Source organism: Coregonus clupeaformis, unplaced genomic scaffold, assembly GCF_020615455.1.
Source record: "Coregonus clupeaformis isolate EN_2021a unplaced genomic scaffold, ASM2061545v1 scaf0345, whole genome shotgun sequence".
Lineage (NCBI taxonomy): Eukaryota > Metazoa > Chordata > Actinopteri > Salmoniformes > Salmonidae > Coregonus > Coregonus clupeaformis.
This window is the reverse complement of record NW_025533800.1, coordinates 1-19571: the sequence shown is the minus strand read 5'-3', so window position 1 is coordinate 19571 and position 19571 is coordinate 1. Positions and strand designations below refer to the sequence as shown.

The 19571-nt window shown below is 41.8% G+C and overlaps 1 protein-coding gene across 1 annotated transcript; it reads right to left on the bottom strand.

Annotated features, from left to right (window-relative positions):
- Nucleotides 1-2909: 2909 nt before the first annotated feature.
- Nucleotides 2910-19443, bottom strand: LOC121572660 (EGF-containing fibulin-like extracellular matrix protein 1). The gene is made up of 7 exons (XM_045214953.1): nucleotides 18837-19443; nucleotides 18127-18402; nucleotides 11556-11675; nucleotides 10254-10373; nucleotides 9780-9903; nucleotides 6402-6594; nucleotides 2910-5042 (listed from the first exon to the last, which is right to left on the bottom strand). Exons 1-7 carry the CDS (start codon nucleotides 18856-18858, stop codon nucleotides 4881-4883), a joined length of 1017 nt encoding a protein of 338 aa, XP_045070888.1. The 5' UTR covers nucleotides 18859-19443; the 3' UTR covers nucleotides 2910-4880.
- Nucleotides 19444-19571: the final 128 nt, after the last annotated feature.

Genomic DNA, 19571 nt, shown 5'->3' with positions numbered 1-19571 from the left:
ATAGGTGTATCCAAACTTTTGACTGGTAGTGTACCTTGATTGTCACGATCGTCGGGAACAGAGGACCAAGGCGCAGCGTGGAAGGTGAACATATTTTTTATTTAATGATTACTCACACGAACAAAACAACAAACGATAACGTGACGTCCTCGGTTTAAACACAAACCTAATTGGAACAAGATCCCACACCCCACTGTGGCAAACAGACTGAATAAATATGGTTCCCAATCAGAGACAACCAGCAACAGCTGACACTAGTTGCCTCTGATTGAGAACCACTTTGGCCAACCTAGAAACACAACAACTAGAATCGACAAAGGAAACTCACACCCTGGCTCAACATACAAGTGTCCCCAGAGCCAGGGCGTGACATTGATTAGATAAGTATTCACCCCCCTCAGTGAATACATGTTAGAAACACCTTTGGCAGCGATTACAGCTGTGAGTCTTCTTGGGTAAATCTCATAAGGGCTTTGCACATATGTATTGTGCAATATTTGCCCATTATTCTTTTCAAAATTATTCAAGCTCTGTCAAGGTGTTGGGGATCATGGCTAGACAGCAATTTTCAAGTCTTTCCATAGATTTACAAGCAGATTTAAGTCTTCTTGGTAAGCAAGTCCAGTGTAGCTCTGGCTTTGTGTTGTAGGTTATTGTCTTGTTGACAAGTGAATTCCTCTCCCAGTGTCTGGTGTAAAGCAGACTGAAGCGGGTTTTCCTCTAGGATTTTGCCTGTACTTGTATTTGTATTTATTATGAATCCCAATTAGCTGCTGCCAAGGCAGCACCTACCCTTCCTGGGGTCCAGCAAAATTAAAGCAGTTATACAATTTTAAATACATCAAAATACATTCACAGATTTCACAACACTGTGCTTAGCTCCATCCCATTTCTTTTCATCCTGAAAAACTCCCCAGTCTTTGCCGATGTCAAGCATACCCATACCATGATGCAGCCACCACCATGCTTGAAAATAAGGAGACAGTTACTCAGTGACGTGTTGTGTTGTATTTGCCCCAAACATAAGGCTTTGCATTTAGGCCAAAAAGTGTATTACTTTGACGTTTTGTTTGCAGCAGTACTTTAGTGCCTTGTTGCAAGTTTTGGAATATTTGTATTCTTCTTTTTTACATTTTAGCAGACACTCTTATCCAGAGCGACTTACAGTTAGTGAGTGCATACATTTTTCATACTGGCCCCACGTGGGAATTGAACCCACAACCCTGGCGTTGCAAGCGCCATGCTCTACCAGCTGAGCTAAATGACTCTGTCATTTAGGTAATTATTGTAAAGTCACTACAATGTTGTTGAACCATCCTCAGTTTTCTCCCATCACAGGCATTGAACTCTGTTTTAAAATCACCAATGGCCTCATGCTGACATCCTTAAGCAGTTTCCTTCCTGTCCTGCAGCTCAGTTCAGAAGGACGACTGCATCTTTGATGCGTCTGGGTGGTTTAATACATCAACCACAGAATAATTATTAACTTGACCATGCTTAAAGATATATTAATTGTCTGATTTGTTATTGTTACCCATCTACCAATCACTGCCCTTCTTTATGAGGCTTTCAAAAAAGCTCCATAGTCTTTGTGGTTGAATCTATGCTTGAAATGCAATACTTGACTGAGGGACCTTACAGATGTTGTATGTATGCGGGACAGAGGAAGGGGTAGTCATTCAAAAATCATGTCAACCCCTATTATTTCACACAGAGTGAGTCCATATCATTTATGGGTTTGGCCAGGGGGGGCTTTACTTGGCTCATCGCGCTCCAGCAAATCCTTGTGGCGGGCCGGGCGCCTGTAGGCTGACTTCGGTCGTCCATTGAACGGTGTTTCCTCCGACACATTGGTGCAGCTGGCTTCCGGGTTAAGCGAGCAGGTGTTAAGAAGCGCAGTTTTGGCGGATCATGTTTCGGAGGCCGCATTACTCGACCTTCACCTCTCCCGAGCCCATTGGGGAGTTGAGACAAGATCGTAATCACGAAATTGGGGAGAAAAAGGGGGTAAAAATTACAACGTAAAAATAGTTAATCTGCGTGCTCGTCATCCTCACCAGGGTCTTGATCTGACTGCAGTTTGGTGTCGTAACCGACTTCAGTGGGTAAATGCTCACCTTCGATGACCACTGGCATGCTGGAGAAGTGTGCTCTTCACGGATGAATCCCGGTTTCAACTGTACTAGGCAGTATGGCGTCATGTGGGCGAGCGGTTTGCTGATGTAAACGTTGTGAACAGAGTGACCCATGGTGGGGTTATGGTATGGGCAGGCATAAGCTACGGACAATGAACACAATTACATTTTATCAATGGCAAATCCTGAGGCCCATTGTCATGCCATTCATCCGCCGCCATCACCTCATGTTTCAGCATGATAATGCACGGCCCAATGTTGCAAGGATCTGTACACATTTCCTGGAATCTGAAAATGTCCCAGTTCTTCCATGGCCTGCACACTCACCAGACATGTCACCCATTGAGCATGTTTGGGATGCTCTGGATCGACATGTACGACAGCGTGTTCCAATTCCCATCAATATCCAGCAACTTGTGTCTAAATCCAAAGTGTCACTTAGTGTTACTCAATTTAAATGAATGGAAATAACATTGTGAGCAAAATGATTAATCATATCACCTTAGTAAATTATTTTTGTAAAGGATTGAGGTCCTTAGATTTGAGCATTTGTGGCCTCCATTTCATTCATGTTACCTACTCCTACTGGTGGCACAATGTTATTATAATGGTAACAATCATTTAAAGTTCTTAAGCTACCATATCATTTGATTTAGACTGGGAAGATGTACCCAAAAACATTTCAATAAAAAAAAAAGAAATCTAATCTAATTTCTTCAAGTATGCTTACTAGATCTAGATTTTAATAAATAACAGTACATGACGAAGACAAAGTAAAATGTATCTTTTATTTATAAAAAAAAAGAAGTAAATATTCTCAAAAGCTGTGACAAACTTGTGCTTGGTGGAAATATATAGAAAAATGTTAAATCGCATGAATGTTTTATATATTAGAGCTACACATGGACTTCCTTCCTATCAAATAAGACATACATTTATATTGGCAATTTTCAGTCTTTAATTACATTTTATTATCACCCCAAAAAATCATTTTCATATTGGAATGTAGAACTATGCCAGAACTATGTATCTACATGGTAATTATATAGCTATATTATATAGGCAGGTACATTGCAACCACAGTGTAGGTACACATTGTTATTTATGGTCTACAACTGTTACAACTGTTACCTCTCAAACGTATTTTTGAACAGACATTTGCTCAAGTTGACTGTTAAAACCATATAGATATGCAATACTGTAATTACACTGTACCTACCTATATACAGTACATACACAGTTGAAATGGCATGTTATTCGAAGTGGGAACCTTTTGATTCAATTGAGCTTCCCTTATTATCAAGCATGACATTTATTTCAAAAAGTCTCAAGGAGTCAAATCATGTACTTAAAGACCAGAGTTATCTCAAATTGTGATACAATGACTCCTTATGAAAGGCACACTGTGTCGAAATGACCTGACTAACTGTTTGTTGCAGATTGTTGACTGGAAATTCTGTGCAGGATCAAAAGGCACTCTGGCACACATAAAGACACGTTAAGCAACAATTCCCCTGCCTATATGACCAAACAACACTGCCAATGATTTCCTGAAAATATCACTTTTGTGTCCAAAAGCGTTATTGCTTTATTCCCATTGGACAGAGGTTGCTGAGCAACTCTCCGATGGGGGTTGACGTGATCATACATTTCCATTCGTTAAGGATGCCATTAGATTACAACACATTGCAAACTGTTCCATCACAGCCCTCGCCAAATCATTACTCTTGTAACCCAATAAATCACACTTTACCTATAAACTTGACTGTTTTAGGTGCATTTGTCTCTATTCTAATCTCAGTTAACCAAGAACTAAAATCTCACGTAATTTGGTCAGAAGCTCGTAGTCCATCCAACAGAGATGATCTCTCTTCAAGAAAACTGAAACATATGTCTCTTTTCAACATCACATTGCATTACTGCACGTTTCTTTTCAACTACATAAATGAAAAGCTCTCCAAACTGAAAATAAATCTGTGATCCTAAAGGGGATATGATGTGATTGTGAACAACCTCACTTGGCAACTATGGTAAAAGATAAAAAGGGCAAGTGTGATTTCAAACACTGGTCATTTCTCTGCAGGAAAACACATCTTGACTAGACTAAGGTTGAGAGATTTCACAAAGATTTCAATGTAACGAGAACTCATTCTCCTACTATAGTGCAATACGTATGTTTAGCAAGGGATGAATAAGAAGGAGTTGTGTTCAATTTAAGTCACGTTATGCTCTTAGAATGTTATCATTAGCCAGTGATGCATAAAGTGACTATATTGTGGCCTGGCTATTTCACACTCCTGCTCTTCCAGTATGTGCTCTGTGTGTGTGTGTTGGTTTTCACTGCAAATTATCCAATCTTCCTTTTCCAAGAAAGGACTACACACTTTGAGCTAAAACAAAACAATTTCGCCCAGTCCAGTGCTCAACCAGCAGATCAGACAATATACATTCAATCCCAATTTATACAGCCATCAATTTGAATGGAAACTAGCCAACACAGGACAAGGACCAGGAATGGGAAACCCTTGCAGGGAGTATGTGGATATCTCTATTAGATCTAAGCAGTACAGAGTGTTAGGCCTTGTGAGTGTCTGGCAGGGAGTAAGAGGGCTGAGTAGGATGAAAGTGCCCCTAGGCACTGATCTAAGGCCAGTTTTGCATTTTATCTTCTAATGGATAATATGAGATATGGGGATGGGTAAACTGATCTAAGATCTGTGCCTAAGAGCAATTTGTAAATGGAACTTAAAAGGCATAGGGTCCCACGATGATGGTGAGTCGGAGCAGAGAGCTGGAGCGGTAGTTGAGGACATTGTTGTGGGTGACCATCTCCAGGTCGATCACGTGCTCCCGCGGTCCGGTCAGCGGCTTGGTCATCACCAGCATGGCACTGACGTTACTGGAGCGCTGGTAGGTTAAAGGGATTATTTAGGTTAGCATGTTCTGAGGATGCTAACAAGGGTCCTACCACTACCATTATTTTACACTCATTGATGTTAATGCTAATGTCCAAATCTGGGGTCGCTGACCCTCCGGGTCCACAAACCATGTCTCCATCCAACCATCTTTATGCGAGTAAAGTACCTGTTGGATAAAACAATGCACTGATGGAAACAGCAATTGTCGATAAACATTCCTAAAATGTTGATAGAACAAAATACGCTAGACTGGGGTGGATAATTATATAATAATATAATATAATATGCCATTTAGCAGACGCTTTTATCCAAAGCGACTTACAGTCATGCGTGCATACATTCCCCGGTGGTCCCGGGGATCGAACCCACTACCCTTATTTTGTCGGTGAAATAGATAATGCAACAAATTGCAGTGAAAACACTTTTTTTTTTGCGCATTTGTCGCAGTAAACTAACAGTCACAAGATGCTATGTTGTATGGTCCTTCGACTACAACTTGGAAAAACATGCACTGTTTATGAGGCTACATATTAAATAAGAAATGATACATTTTACAGAGTGGTGAAAGTTCACAGTGATGAGCTTGATGCTCCTTTCCAATAAATATCGAGGGTCTTAATTTGTATGCTGGTGACATGATGATCGGTGCTTGGCTGCCAATTGTCAAATAAAAATGATCTCACGCTTAGCTATAATCTCATCATGTATCCTCTGCATTATGTACAGTATCTACGAGCTGTTGGCTGGAACAAGAACACCACATTTGCTGTTTATCGCAGACTTTTTGTGCCAAAACTAGTTAAAAGTGGGATGGAAACGCATATAACTATTTTTCTTTTGGTAAATTAAAAGTTACACGACAAAGTACCCTTTTACGTGTACTACGTCATTACGCACAGCTTTTTAGTCGCAAGAAGTCAGTTTGATGAAAACACACCACTGCCAGTAAAATGTCCATGATTTCTGGTGCGAATATTAGAATATTAGCTTCAAACCTACCTATAAACTACTTTTTAGGTATCCAATAATAATGATGTAAGTGGGAAATGTGTGTGAGCTATCCATTTAAGGGGAAGGGATAGCAATGAGTGGAAGTCAAAATATTATTTCATTAAAGGGACGGTCCACTCAAAATGCAATCACACACAATATTCCCTAAATAGAAAATGGCAGCCAAAACATCTGAAACCAACCCCTACCTCAAATAAGTGTTTAAATGACACGGTAGATGAGAGCTTATTCAATTATGCTACCACGTAGGTAGAAAAGCAAGGGACAAATGCTGACACCATCTGACATGACAGTAATATTAATGCCTGGTGAGTGACTGAAACATCTCCGGGCTCACCCTGAGGAAGAACTCCCCTCCCTCGTTGCCAGACTTGACCCTGAAGGTGTTGTGCATGTTAGGGTAGACGCTCGTGGCCTGGATCTGGAAGATGTCGGCTGGGACGGATCGCTCCGACGAGATGCTCATGTACTTGTAGACAATGGACGGCGGCAGGCCTCGGCACGTTGTGGGCGACTGGCAGCTGCAACGCCTACGGACATGCAGAGATAGAGAAAACCATTGGATGTGGTCATGTTAGCAGATATTTTTATATATGTGGCCTATGTGGTTTTAGCTATGTGGTCATTTTAGCAGACACTTGTGGTTTTGTCTACAGTATGTGTTTTTTTTTAGCTAGCACTTTTATTGATGTGGTCCATGTGGTTTTGTGTAAATGGTCATTTTAGCACTTTAATACATTTTAGCTATGAGGTCATTTTAGCTGACACTTTTATCCATGTGGTCCATGCTGTCTGTAACCCCCCACTAATGTTGTTGCCTAGATACTGACTGAAAAGCAGAAAAAAATAACACTACGTACACTGCCTGGCTGCCTCCTGCTTACGTTTGCAATGATGTAATCTTAACCTTACAGTTACAACAGACAAATGAGTTTATACATCATGTCGATCATGTCCTCCTATTTTTGGGGGATGTTTCATCCCTCGGAGGTATAGGCTAAGTGAGAATGAACTGGAAGGTTGAGTGAGGGAGCAGCGGAGGAGCAGCAGCTGCGTAAAGTTTTTTTTTGCGTAAAGTAACACATGCGTAAGGTTGTTTAGTGCACGGGCAAAAGTATCCTCAAAATCAAATCAAATGTTATTCGTCACATGCTTCGTAAACAACAGGTGTAGACTAACAGTGAAATGCTTACGTCCCAACAATGCAGAGAGAAAGAAAATAGAGAAATAATAGAAAAGTAATAACAAGTCATAATAAAAGTTATAATAAATACACAATGACTAAGGATAACTTGGCTATATACACGGGGTACCAGTACCGAGTCGATGTGCTGGGGTACGAGGTATCTGAGGTAGATATGTACATATAACTAGGAATAATGTGACAAGGCATCAGGATAAATAATAAACATTAGCAGCAGCGTACAGTGCCTTCAGAAAGTATTCATACACATTGACTTATTCCACATTTTGTTGTTTTACAGCCTGAATTCAAAATGGATTAAATTGATTTTTTTTCTCACCAATCGACACCCAATACCCCATAATGACAGTGAAAACATGTTTTTAGAAATGTTTGCAAATGTATTGAAAATGAAATACAGAAATATCTCATTTACACAACTATTCACACCCCAGAGTCAATGCTTTGTAAAAGCACCTTTGGCAGCAATTACAGCTGTGAGTCTTTCTGGGTAAGTCTCCAAGAGCTTTCCACACCCGGATTCTGCACCCTTTTCCCATTATTATTTTCAAAATTCTTGAAGCTCTGTCAAATTGGTTGTTTATCGTTGCTAGACAACCATTTTCAGGTCTTGCCATAGTCAAAACTGTAACTCGGCCACTCAGGAACATTCACTGTCTTCTTGGTAAGCAACTTCAGTGTAGATTTGGCCTTTTGTTTAGGTTATTTTCCTGCTGGAAGGTGAATTAATCTCCCAGTGTCTGGTGGAAAGCAGACTGAACCAGGTTTTCCTCTAAGATTTTGCCTGTGCTTAGCTCCAATCCATTAATTTTTTTACCTTGAAACTCTCCAGTCCTTAACGATTACAAACATACCCATAACATGATGCAGCCACCACTATGCTTGAAAATATGGACAGAGGTACTCAGTAATGTGTTGTATTGGATTTGCCCCAAACATTACACTTTGTATTCATGTTTTGTAATATTTTTATTGTGTACAGGTTTCCTTCTTTTCACTCTGTCAATTAGGTTATTATTATGGAGTAACTACAATGTTGTTGATCCATCCTCCGTTTTCTCCTATCACAGCCATTAAACTAACTGTTTTAAAGTCACTATTGGCCTCATGGTGAAATCCCTGAGCGGTTTCCTTCCTCTACGGCAACTAAGTTAGGAAGGACGCCTGTATCTTTGTAGTGACTGGGTGTATTGATACACCATCCAAAGTGTAATTAATAACTTCACCATGCTCAAAGGGACATTCAATGTCTGCTTTTTAAAAATGTTACCCATCTACAAATAGGAAAACCTCCCTGGTCTTTGTGGTTGAATCTGTGTTTCAAATTCACTGCTCGACTGAGGGACATTACAGATAATTGTATGTGTGGTATACAGAGATGAGGTAGACATTCAAAAATCATGCTAAACACTATTATTGCATACAGAGTGAGTCCATGCAATGTATTATGTGGCCTGCACATTTTTACTCCTGAACATTCAGTATTTAGGCTTGCCATAACAAAGGCATTGAATAATTATTGACTCAAGACATTTCAGTTTTTTATTAGTAATTAATTTGCAAAAATTTAGAAAAACATAATTCCACTTTGATATTATGGGGTATTGTGTGTAGGCCATTGACCAAAAAATCTCAATTGAATCCATTTTAAATTCAGGTTGATACACAAGAAAATGTGGAAAAAGTCAAGCGGTGTGAATACTTTCTGAAGACACTGTATGTGATGAGTCAAAAGAGTTAGTGCAAAAAGGGTCAATGCAGATAATCCAGGTAGCTATTTGGTTAACTATTTAACTAACTATTTAGCAGTCTTATAGCTTCGGGTAGAAGCTGTTCAGGGTCCTGTTGGTTCCAGACTTTGTGCATCCGTACCGCATGCCGTGCGGTAGCAGAGAGAACATTCTATGACTTGGGTGGCTGGATTCTTTGACCATTTTTAGGGCCTTCCTCTGACACCGCCTGGTATAGAGGTCCTGGATGGCAGGGAGCTCGGCCCCAGTGATGTACTGAGCCGTATGCACTACCCTCTATAGCGCCATGCGGTCGGATGCCAAGCAGTTGCTATATCAAGCAGCGATGAAACCCTTCAAGATGCTCTCAATGGTGCAGCTGTAGAACATTTTGAGGATATGAGGGCCTAATAATAACATTTTAGCCACCAAATTAGTGCACTAGGCCTTTATTACTCCTGTATGAGCGTGGAAAAATACCTGTCAGCAGAGTGGAGAAAAACACCCCACCCTCCCCCTCCGTTGACAGCACCCCCACCCCAAAACATCTTCCCATGGGCCTACCATCGCCGTGCCGTCAGCAAACAAAGGTCATGCAGCCACTCCGTTCTGTCTACGTGGTCATTTAAGGACCCATACTATGTATACTATGTAACCAACTGGATTTGAACCTGGGTCTCCTGCACCCCACAAGACTGTGTTAGCCCGCTAAGACTTCAGGTCCCAGTCAAGGTTACTCATCATGTGATTATCATCATGCATTTCACTGGACCATACTCACCCCTCTCCTGTCTTCACGTAGGGCTCGTGGCAAGGGTTCCTGGGGTAGCAGCGGAAACCGCCAAAGTAGTTCCAACACATCTCGTCCTCGCGGCAGTTGTTTCCTGTTTCACACTCATCTATGTCTGTTCATGGAGAGGAAATGTAGTTACTGAGAGAAAATGTAGTCAATGGTCATTTCAATAAGAAAATAACTTAAAATAGCTTATGAGCTTAGTACAACTGTCTTGTAGTCTTTGTAAACAAACAATGCGTAGCTTAAAACTAAATTTAAAACTATAATTGTCTATCTCGTGGACTGTTAGTTAATCAATCAAGTGTCAATACTGACTTTATACCAAGTAAAAATCTAGGCCTAAAGCCAATGAGTTATCATTGGGAATTCAGGTAAAAGGTATTGAGATTCAGCGTTATGACGTACGACTTGCTGCTGGTGTAAGAGAGATATTCTACTAGTAGAAACAGGCCTATTTACCTTGGCACATTCGGTTGTCTTGGAGCTGGTACCCCTCGGGACAGGCACAGACATACCCTCCGGGCTGATTCACGCACTGCCACTGGCACATGTAACTCGAGAAGGCGCATTCGTCGATATCTACAAATAGATAAATATTATACAGTCAACCCTTAAAGGGGAGGAGGCTGACAGAAACTTCTCAGGAAATAAAATATTAGGTGTGAGTGGGAGGGATTGTGAAATTGTATCAGTATACATTAAGGTACTGATAAATATACACTGAGTATACCAAACATTAGGAACACCTTCCTAATATTGAGTTGCACACACCCCCTCCTCAGAACAGCTTCACTTCTATTTTTTTTGTCTTTTTTTTTTGTTGTCATTTAGCAGATGCTCTTATCCAGAGTGAATACATGTTTTTTTTTTTTCATACTGGCCCCCCGTGGGAATCGAACCCACAACCCTGGCGTTGCAAACGCCATGCTCTATCAACTGAGCTACATCCCTGCCGGCCATTCCCTCCCCTACCCTGGGCCAATTGTGTGCCGCCCCATGGGTCTCCCGGTCGCGGCCGGCTACGACAGAGCCTGGATTCGAACCAGGATCTCTAGTGGCACAGCTAGACCACTGCGCCACTCTGGAGTTAATTTCATCATGGTGTCGAAAGGTGTCGAAAGCGTTCCACAGGGATGCTGGCCCATGTTGACGCCAATGCTTCCTACAGTTGTGTCAAGTTGGCTGGATGTCCTTTGGGTGATGGACCATTCTTGATACATGCGGAAAAAACCCAGCAGCGTTGCAGTTCTTGACATAAACCTGTACGCCTGGCACCTACTACCATACCCCGTTCAAAGGCTGTTAAATCCTTTGTCTTGCCCATTCACCCTCTGAATGGAACACATACACAATCCATGTCTGAAGGCTTCAAAATCCTTCTTTAACCTGTCTCCGCCCCTTCATCTACACTGATTGAAGTGGAGTTAACAAGTGACATCAATAAGGGATCATAACTTTCACCTGGATTCACTTGGCCAGTCCAGGTGTTCTTAATGTTTTGTATACTCAGTGTATATTGGCAAAAATTCATTGGATAGTAAATGCATGTTCCCATTAAGATAGCAAGATGCATGTCAGTGTTAGCTTTGTTCGATGAGGGGATGCACAACCAGCCCTCCATCCCCACACACACACACACACACACACACACACACACACACACACACACACACACACACACACACACACACACACACACACACACACACACACACACACACACACACACACACTCACTCACTCAAACAGTGTGTGCAGTACCTTGGCAGGAGGCTTGGTTGGAGGCTAGCTCATAACCCTGCTCACACTGGCAGATGAAGGAGCCCATGATGTTGTAGCACTGGTGCTGACAGGGGTTGCTCCCCTCACACTCGTTCACATCTGCAAAACAAGGTCGGGCTAATATATTAAAGAGAAATTGCAGAAAGGCAGAGCGGAAGTGAAGGAAGTCAAAGTTGCAGGTCCATTATTATATTCTAAGAGAGTAACTTGGCATATTTAACAAGGCAATTAGAAATGCCAGACGGGCTCATTTTTCTAACTTCATCACTAATAATCAGAATAATTAGAGAGTGCTCTTCTCATCCATTGATGGCCTGATAAATCCTACCCCCACAACCTATATGAACTTTCCTCCACATCTAAATGTGATGAGTTTGCGGCATATTTCAGAGATAAGATGACAAACATTAGGCTGGGTATCAGTCAAGCAATACCTGATGAGAAGTTTGATGATATGTGCCCTAGCCTACCACGCAAAGGCACTATGGAGTTATTTTCCCTGGTTGACACAGACATGCTCAGGAAAGTGATATCACAACTTAAGTCTTCTACCTGCCTTCTCGATCCTATCCCTCCACCACCTTCTTCAAAAAATGTTTTATTCCAAATCTGAAGAAGTGCAAGCTATTGTTAATCACTCCCTGTTCACTGGCACTTTTCCCACTGCACTAAAAACTGCTATGGTGAAACCCCTTCTGAAGAAAAGTAATCTAGATTCTTCAGCTCTTAGCAATTTACGGCCAATCTCCAACCTTCCATTCTTAAGTAAAATTCTGGAGAAATTGGTTTTTGAAAAATTGTATTTTTGAAAAATTCCAATCTGGTTTTCGGGCCCACCACAGCACAGAGACAGCCTTAGTTAAAGTGGTAAATTATCTTAGAGCCAACACTGATGCCAAACAGCTCTCTGTCCTTGTACTCTTAAATGTAAGTGCCTCATTCGACATTGTTGACCATGAAGTCCTTCTGGACAGACTGGAGAGGTGGGTTGGCCTCTCCGGTCCAGTTCTAAATTGGTTTAGGACCTATTTAACTGGTTGAGAGTTTTTTGTCACCCTTGGTGAACATAACTCAGAGAAAATACATTTCACATGTGGCGTTCCACAAGGTTACATTTTGGGTCCGGTACTGTTCAGTTTATATATGTTACCCTTTGGCAGCGTTATCAGAAAGCACAGCATTGATTTTCACTGCTTTGCAGACGATACACAACTACATTTCTGTGTCACCAGAGGATTTTAGATCCACAGATAAATTATTAGACTGTATTAGTGATTTAAATACTTGGATGGCTCACAACTTCCTCCAGCTAAATCAAGAAAAGACAGAGGTACTTATTGTTGGAGCCAAAGCACAGAGAGAGAATCTGGCCAAACATTTTAATTCATGGGCAATAAAGATAAAACACCAAATAAAAAACCTAGGTGTCATTTTAGATTCTGAACTCAATTTCGAATCACACATTAGTAATGTGACCAAAATAGCTTTTTACCACCTGAGGAACATTGCTAAGGTGCGTCCGTTTCTCTCTCAGGCTGATACAGAGAGATATCCATGCTTTTATTACAAGCAGGCTTGACTACTGTAATGCTCTCCTGTCTGGTCTACCCAAGAAAGCCATTGGTCAACTGCAAAACATACAGAATGCTGCATCAAAAGGTTCTACAGCTGCACCATCGAGAGCATCCTGACTGGTTGCATCACTGCCTGGTATGGCAACTGCTCGGCTTCCGACCGCAAGGCACTACAGTGGGTAGTGCGTATGGCCCAGTACATCACTGGGGCCAAGCTTCCTGCCATCCAGGACCTCTATACCAGGCAGTGTCAGAGGAAGGCCCTAAAAATGGTCAAAGACTCCAGCCACCCTAGTCATAGACTGTTCTCTCTGCTACCGGCAAGCGGTACTGGAGCGCCAAGTCTAGGTCCAAGAGTCTTCTAAACAGCTTCTACCCCGGTTTTAAGGTCTGCACTGGTTGCCTGTGAGTTTTAGAATACATTTAAAGATTATTCTATTGGTTTTTATATCAATCCACGATTGTGCACCCCAACACAACACAAGTTATGTACCTAGTAGGTCCCTCAGGTCCTCTGGCACTGGCCTTTTAACTATCCCAAAGCCTAGGACCAAGAGGCATGGAGAGGCAGCCTTTAGTTACTATGCCCCCAGCCTCTGGAATAGCCTGCAAGAGAACCTGTGGGGGGCTGAAACTGGCCATTTAAAAAAATTACTTCAAACACACCTTTTTAGCTTTGCATTTCCTTAGGGTGCTTTTCAGTCATTCAGTTTTTATTGTTATTATTTTTTATTTTTGTGGTCCTCTGTAGCTCAGCTGGTAGAGCACGGCGCTTGTAACGCTAAGGTAGTGGGTTCGATCCCCGGGACCACCCATACACAAAAAAAAAAATGTATGCACAAATGACTGTAAGTCGCTTTGGATAAAAGCGTCTGCTAAATGGCATATTATTATTATTATTATCCTCTTATGTTTGTTATGTAGTAAATATTTTTTTTTTCCATTGTTTTCTTGTTTTGTTTTCCTGTAAAGAACATTGTGTTGCTTCCATGTCTAAAATGTGCTGTATAAATAAAGCTTGATTGGATTTGATTTGACATAATAACAGGCTGGATATAAAGTCCTTCATGCAACAAAAACAGACTTCAACTGAATTCACCTGATTTGGTTGCACTTTCTGTTTCCTTGGTACTATTATTCATTATTCACCCCTGGGCACACCTAATTCAAACCAACTCCTATAAAAATATCCAACTGCTAGTTACATGTTTTACCATTTATTTTTGTTATCTAAAAAAGAGCATGGGCCAAATTTCATGGGACAAGTTGCTCCAAAACACACTCTGCAGTCTGGACCCCTAATATGCCTATCCACACATTCTGATATTCAATTTCCTGGTTCAACAAAAGCAATTTTCTGAATGGAACACAGACAACGTTCCCTTGCAACCCCACTCCTGGGTGGTCTCTATATACAACTTGCTAAAAATAGGGGATTCATATACAGGGAGTCGGAGGTGTTACACGTGTGGGAGAGAACACCAAGTCTGTTCAGAAAGCTCAAAGGCACAAAGCATCCAATCCCCTCATACCCTAGCCTGGTCCCAGATATGTTTGTGCTGTATTACCAAATGCTATGGTCATTGACAGCACAAACAGATCTGGGACCAGGCTACCCTGCTGATGTAATTCATTTGGTGACGACAGTGATGGACACAATGTGAGAATTATGTCATCCTGGAGGCTGGAAGTCTGTGTAAACAAGTTCCCCTTTCAACTATACACACACACAGGCACACACTCATACACACTTCCAGTTAACAAAGCCCAGCTGACCCTGCTTTTGGCTGGTGGCAGCGGGATTGGGAGGTGAATTGCCCTAATGATCAAAGCTGGCCTCCACTCAGCATGTATGCGGGGAAAAAGTGACGATACTGTCGCCCTACAACCTTTTTTTCCTAGAGATGAATTAAGACCAGTGACAAGGTGACATGCTGACAGAGGTGAACCAATCCTGCAATCAAACTTTAGTTTTATGTAGCATAATAGAGTGTAATTAACACACTGTGCCAAAAATAAGAATGCAAAGAACAGGACACCTTCAAATATAGTACTTCTTGCCAGGATTTGCCAGAATTACAACGTTGAAATACTACCACACTCCAGAGTGTATATACACATTATCCACCACCCACCCCCAGCTTCCAAAACGAGCACATTAAATACAAACTTGGTTTACAAAGATCCCTGTGTCTTAGCAAGAATGGTGTGCCAAGCACCCCTATATATTCTGATTCCATCAAGGTGTCAGGTTAAAACTGTTTCATCGCAAGGGGACTACTGTGAGAAGCCCCCCCCCCCGCCCCCCCCTTCAAATATGTCAACATCCAGGATGAGAAACTACTGTTTTGAGAAGGGCAACTGCTCTTGCTTTGTGTTCAGTGGACTCTCAGAAGGATGAAAGAGGGTAAACAAGGGAACTAAGCTTCTGAAAGAATATGCCGCAGACCAAATCAAATGCTGAAGACTAAAGCCCATAGGTAAGCACATGCAGTGATGTCGTGACTACTGTTTTGGTGGACCTATCTATCTGTCCATGTCTGAGGTGGATGAGATGTGCGATGAAAGGATGCACCACCACCAAAGTCCTCTCTAGCTATAATCAGTGTCTGCTGGTTGTCTCTTTGTAGTGCTTCAATAACCAGTTGCTATTGAACCTTACAGTCAATGTATTGTAGTAGAATACTCCGGCTCTGTTCCAATACTTTAGAAATATGTCCTTCCTTCCTTGGGGAGAAATGTTCAAATCACTAATCTGACCAGGTTGGATTGGTGAAAGCAATAGTGTGGAAACCTTGCCTTCACTCTTTTTAGTTACAAATGAGTGATCACAGTTCCTAAGGGTTTACCTAGTCCACTTCTAACACAAAGGGGGCTCAAACCTCTCCAGGCTTTTGAGCCGAAAATGAAGACGAAGAAGAGCTAACTTGTCAAAAACAAACATGCATCTAACATTGTCACAATTGACTTAGGGATAATGTTACCTAAAGCAATTTTACTGGAAGCAGCCACTCATTTTTAGATGACTCATGTGTTTGTTGCTACCACAGATAATATGCCGAGATCAATTCAAAAGTGTTTATTTACGCCCACATTTCCCGGAAAAGGAATCCCTAGGCTGTGTTCAGTAGGCAAGTAGTGGAAAAAAACGTTCAGAAACAGAGTGAAACGGAGAGATACTATCTGAACTTATCCAATAAGAAACACTTGTTATCGTTTTCCATTGCAAAACGTTTTTGCTACTGTATGTCCTAATGAACACAGCCCTGCTTTGGTCAGCAGTTCAACATAATAATAGCACGGCCTCTGGTCCCAATTCCCTCCCTATCCCTTCCTCTTGGCCCTAACACTTCAATGTTTGCCGATCTGGAAGGTGGAAGCAATATGATGAAGCTATACCACTACACTGCGTAAACCTTTCCAGATCTGTAAACATTGAAGAATTACGGCTGGAGTGTTGCACTTGAATCCCACCCTGTGAACTTTTATTAATGGCCAAGTACCATGGTCTTATTAGCATTAGTTACCAGACTCGCAATCAGCATGTGGCAAATGTTTACCAGTTGTAAGAACAAGAAGCTGCTAGACAGCAAGAGAGGACCATTCAACAGTTCAGGAACATGTTAAATAGCTCAAACTACAGAAAACAAAAATACTATAATGGATTGGACAGACACTGCAATAATCTTCCTTGGTAACAGTGTAGGTTTTGACTGTGATGACAAACTGGAAAAGTATTAATGCAGATCACTAATGCCATTTCTTTCGGAGATGTAGCACCATTTTGATCATGTATCTGACACTGTATAATACTATACAGTACATATCATAATACCACAAATCTGTCTGCCTTTAGTTTGTGCATCACTCCAACTTAAGGACAGTCCCTCTGATGAAAGAAACAATATGATTAAATGAGAAAAAAATATGTTTCAGGAATGTGTTGTTGGCTACCATCTCCTTCCTTCCCTGAGCTCAGCTTGGCCGTCGCCCCATGTTGATTGAATGGTTTATGTAACAGCAATTGTTTGCCTCTACCGCCAGGATTTGGCATGTTGCAACTTGACTAAAATCTTGCGCCGTTTGCCAACAGGAGATTGGAGGACGCACCCACACGCACGTACACACACATACACACACACACACACACACACACACACACACACACACACACACACACACACACACTACACACACATGCATGCACACGCATGCATACATACACAGAGACAAATGAGGACATTCTTTAATGACGGCTGCAAATGCATCATCCAAAGAAAGAGAGCAAAGGGGTAAATGGAAGTTAAGTGGTTCCCCACTTTACAGATCAAATACAATGCATCTTCATAACCTGCAGACAGCGCATCAACTGTTCAAACGGTCCAGTTAATTGCATCGTTTATATACTGTGTTATTGGCTTAACAAAATAGGACTAGGTGTAGTGTAAGATATTCAGTGCCAGTAAGGAATTTCACTTGAACTGTTTTCATACAAAATGTTCTAAAGGGACTGCAATCAATTTGAATGAATTCCAATTGGAATGATTCCTGAATGTGACTGAATGACAATCTGAGATGGCTATCTTTTTCCTCAATAGTTGTTCCTAAGCTAGCATCGGTAGTATTCCAGAGGGAAATCTGCCTGCTGGGATTGCTCATTCAAACTAGGGCCCCTGCAATGCTGAGTTTGTATAACTGCACTGCACTGCACCACAGTCCGCTTATAAGAATCAACCTCTGGTCAAAAACTGTTTGGCAGATCCATTCCTATTTACTTCAAATTACATTAGTCAGGGACTGATGGGATCTTTGTACGTAGGATTAAAATGATGCTGGACACTTCCATAACGAATCAGGATATTTGTCCAATAAGAAACACCCATTTTCAGTTTCAAAATGTTTTTTTAAACATTTGACTACAGTGAGCCCTAATCCTAATAAACATGCCCCAGCAAGTTGCGTGGGCTTACTCTTACCTCGGCAGTAGTTGAGCTCGTCCACCACGAACCCCGCGGCACACTGCATGGTGCCCGGGCTTTGGAAGGAGCTCTGGATGACCCGTCGGACAGGCAGAGCAGGGGCGGGTACCAGAGGAGGCTGTGCCTCCACCCGAGGGGCCACGGTGGGCTCGTCGTCACCGTTACTGATGATGATCTGGGCATTCTGGGGCAGGCAGAAGTAGCCTCCGAAATGGTTGATGCACCTCATGCCACCCTTGCAGGCGTCGGGCACCGTGGTACACTCGTTGATGTCTGAAAAGGGGAGGACCGCGGTCAGAGACAGTCAGACCTGGGTTCATATAGTAAGCCACGGTTTGTTTTCTACTTAAGCTGCGGTTGATTGCGCAATGAAACCAGTGGAATAGCCCCAAAAGTGCAAATCCCACCCACCTGTCACTCCAGGTTGTAAAAAAACAAATAGTATTTGAACGCAGGTCTGGTTGGAGTGTAACACCACCAAGTCAGCATGGGTATGACAGGAAAACCACCACCTCCACCATCAATATGCTTGCTCAGTAGGACTCAATAATTAAAGTTTAACATTGGTATACACATACTGTATCGGTGTCTGCTAGAACTGATAGGATCTCTTCCACAGTGTTATTCAATTCATCTACTAATTAATCTATTCATTAAGTCAGAAACGTACAAGGACATTTGACAAAGTGCTGAGAAGCACCTCTTACCTTTGCATTCTTGTCGTTCCATGTCAAATTTATAGCCATCTGTGCACTGTGAATACAAATAAGGGAGGATAAGTATCTGGTGCTCAATGTATTGGTTTGTTGATTGATTGAGGGATTGATTGATTAATCGATTGATGAATTGGTCTACAAAATATGTATCACATATCTCTGAAGCTTTACAGTCTACATGTCATTAAAGAGATAGTTCATTCATATTATACAATTACTTAGGTGTTTACTTACCCTGAAAGCAGTCTATAGACCAGGAGAGATAAACATTATTGCTTCGATTTGTTTCCCTAACCACTGTCTCTCACAACCCACTGGGTGATCTATCCCTTTAAGCTTAATTACAATATGCTACTATACAATTGCTGGCTTGGTAGTCGTACTCTCCTTTGTTATGCCACTTTGAGCCTGTATATGAGGAAATCAGACAGACAGCAATTAAGGAGTCAGCCTGGAGAACACCTGTGTCTCCCTAATTCCCCCAAAACAATGTGTTTAGTCTGTCGCCATCCAGGGAGGAATGTCTGCTCTCCTCGCTCGCTCTCGTCTGAGTCATGGGACTTGCCACTGGCCTGTGTGTGCACGGGCATGTGTTGCCTCCAGTCTCCATGAATCCAGACTCATGTTATTACCTCCATAATTAATCAGCTCCAACAACAACAACTTCGACTACAGTTATTTGTCGAGAAGGAGACATCCTCCACTGGAGACATGCCAATGCTATCC

What these genes read in the sequence shown, in the direction of transcription:
- LOC121572660 (XM_045214953.1), bottom strand. Translation starts at nt 18,858, where the DNA reads ATGGAACGACAAGAATGCAAAG. An exon ending in GGAACGACAAGAATGCAAAG is followed by an intron (nt 18,403 to 18,836) that starts GTAAGAGGTGCT and finishes TCCCCTTTTCAG; the next exon opens with ACATCAACGAGTGTACCACG. An exon ending in GAGGGGAGTTCTTCCTCAGG is followed by an intron (nt 5,043 to 6,401) that starts GTGAGCCCGGAG and finishes TTAACCTACCAG; the next exon opens with CGCTCCAGTAACGTCAGTGC.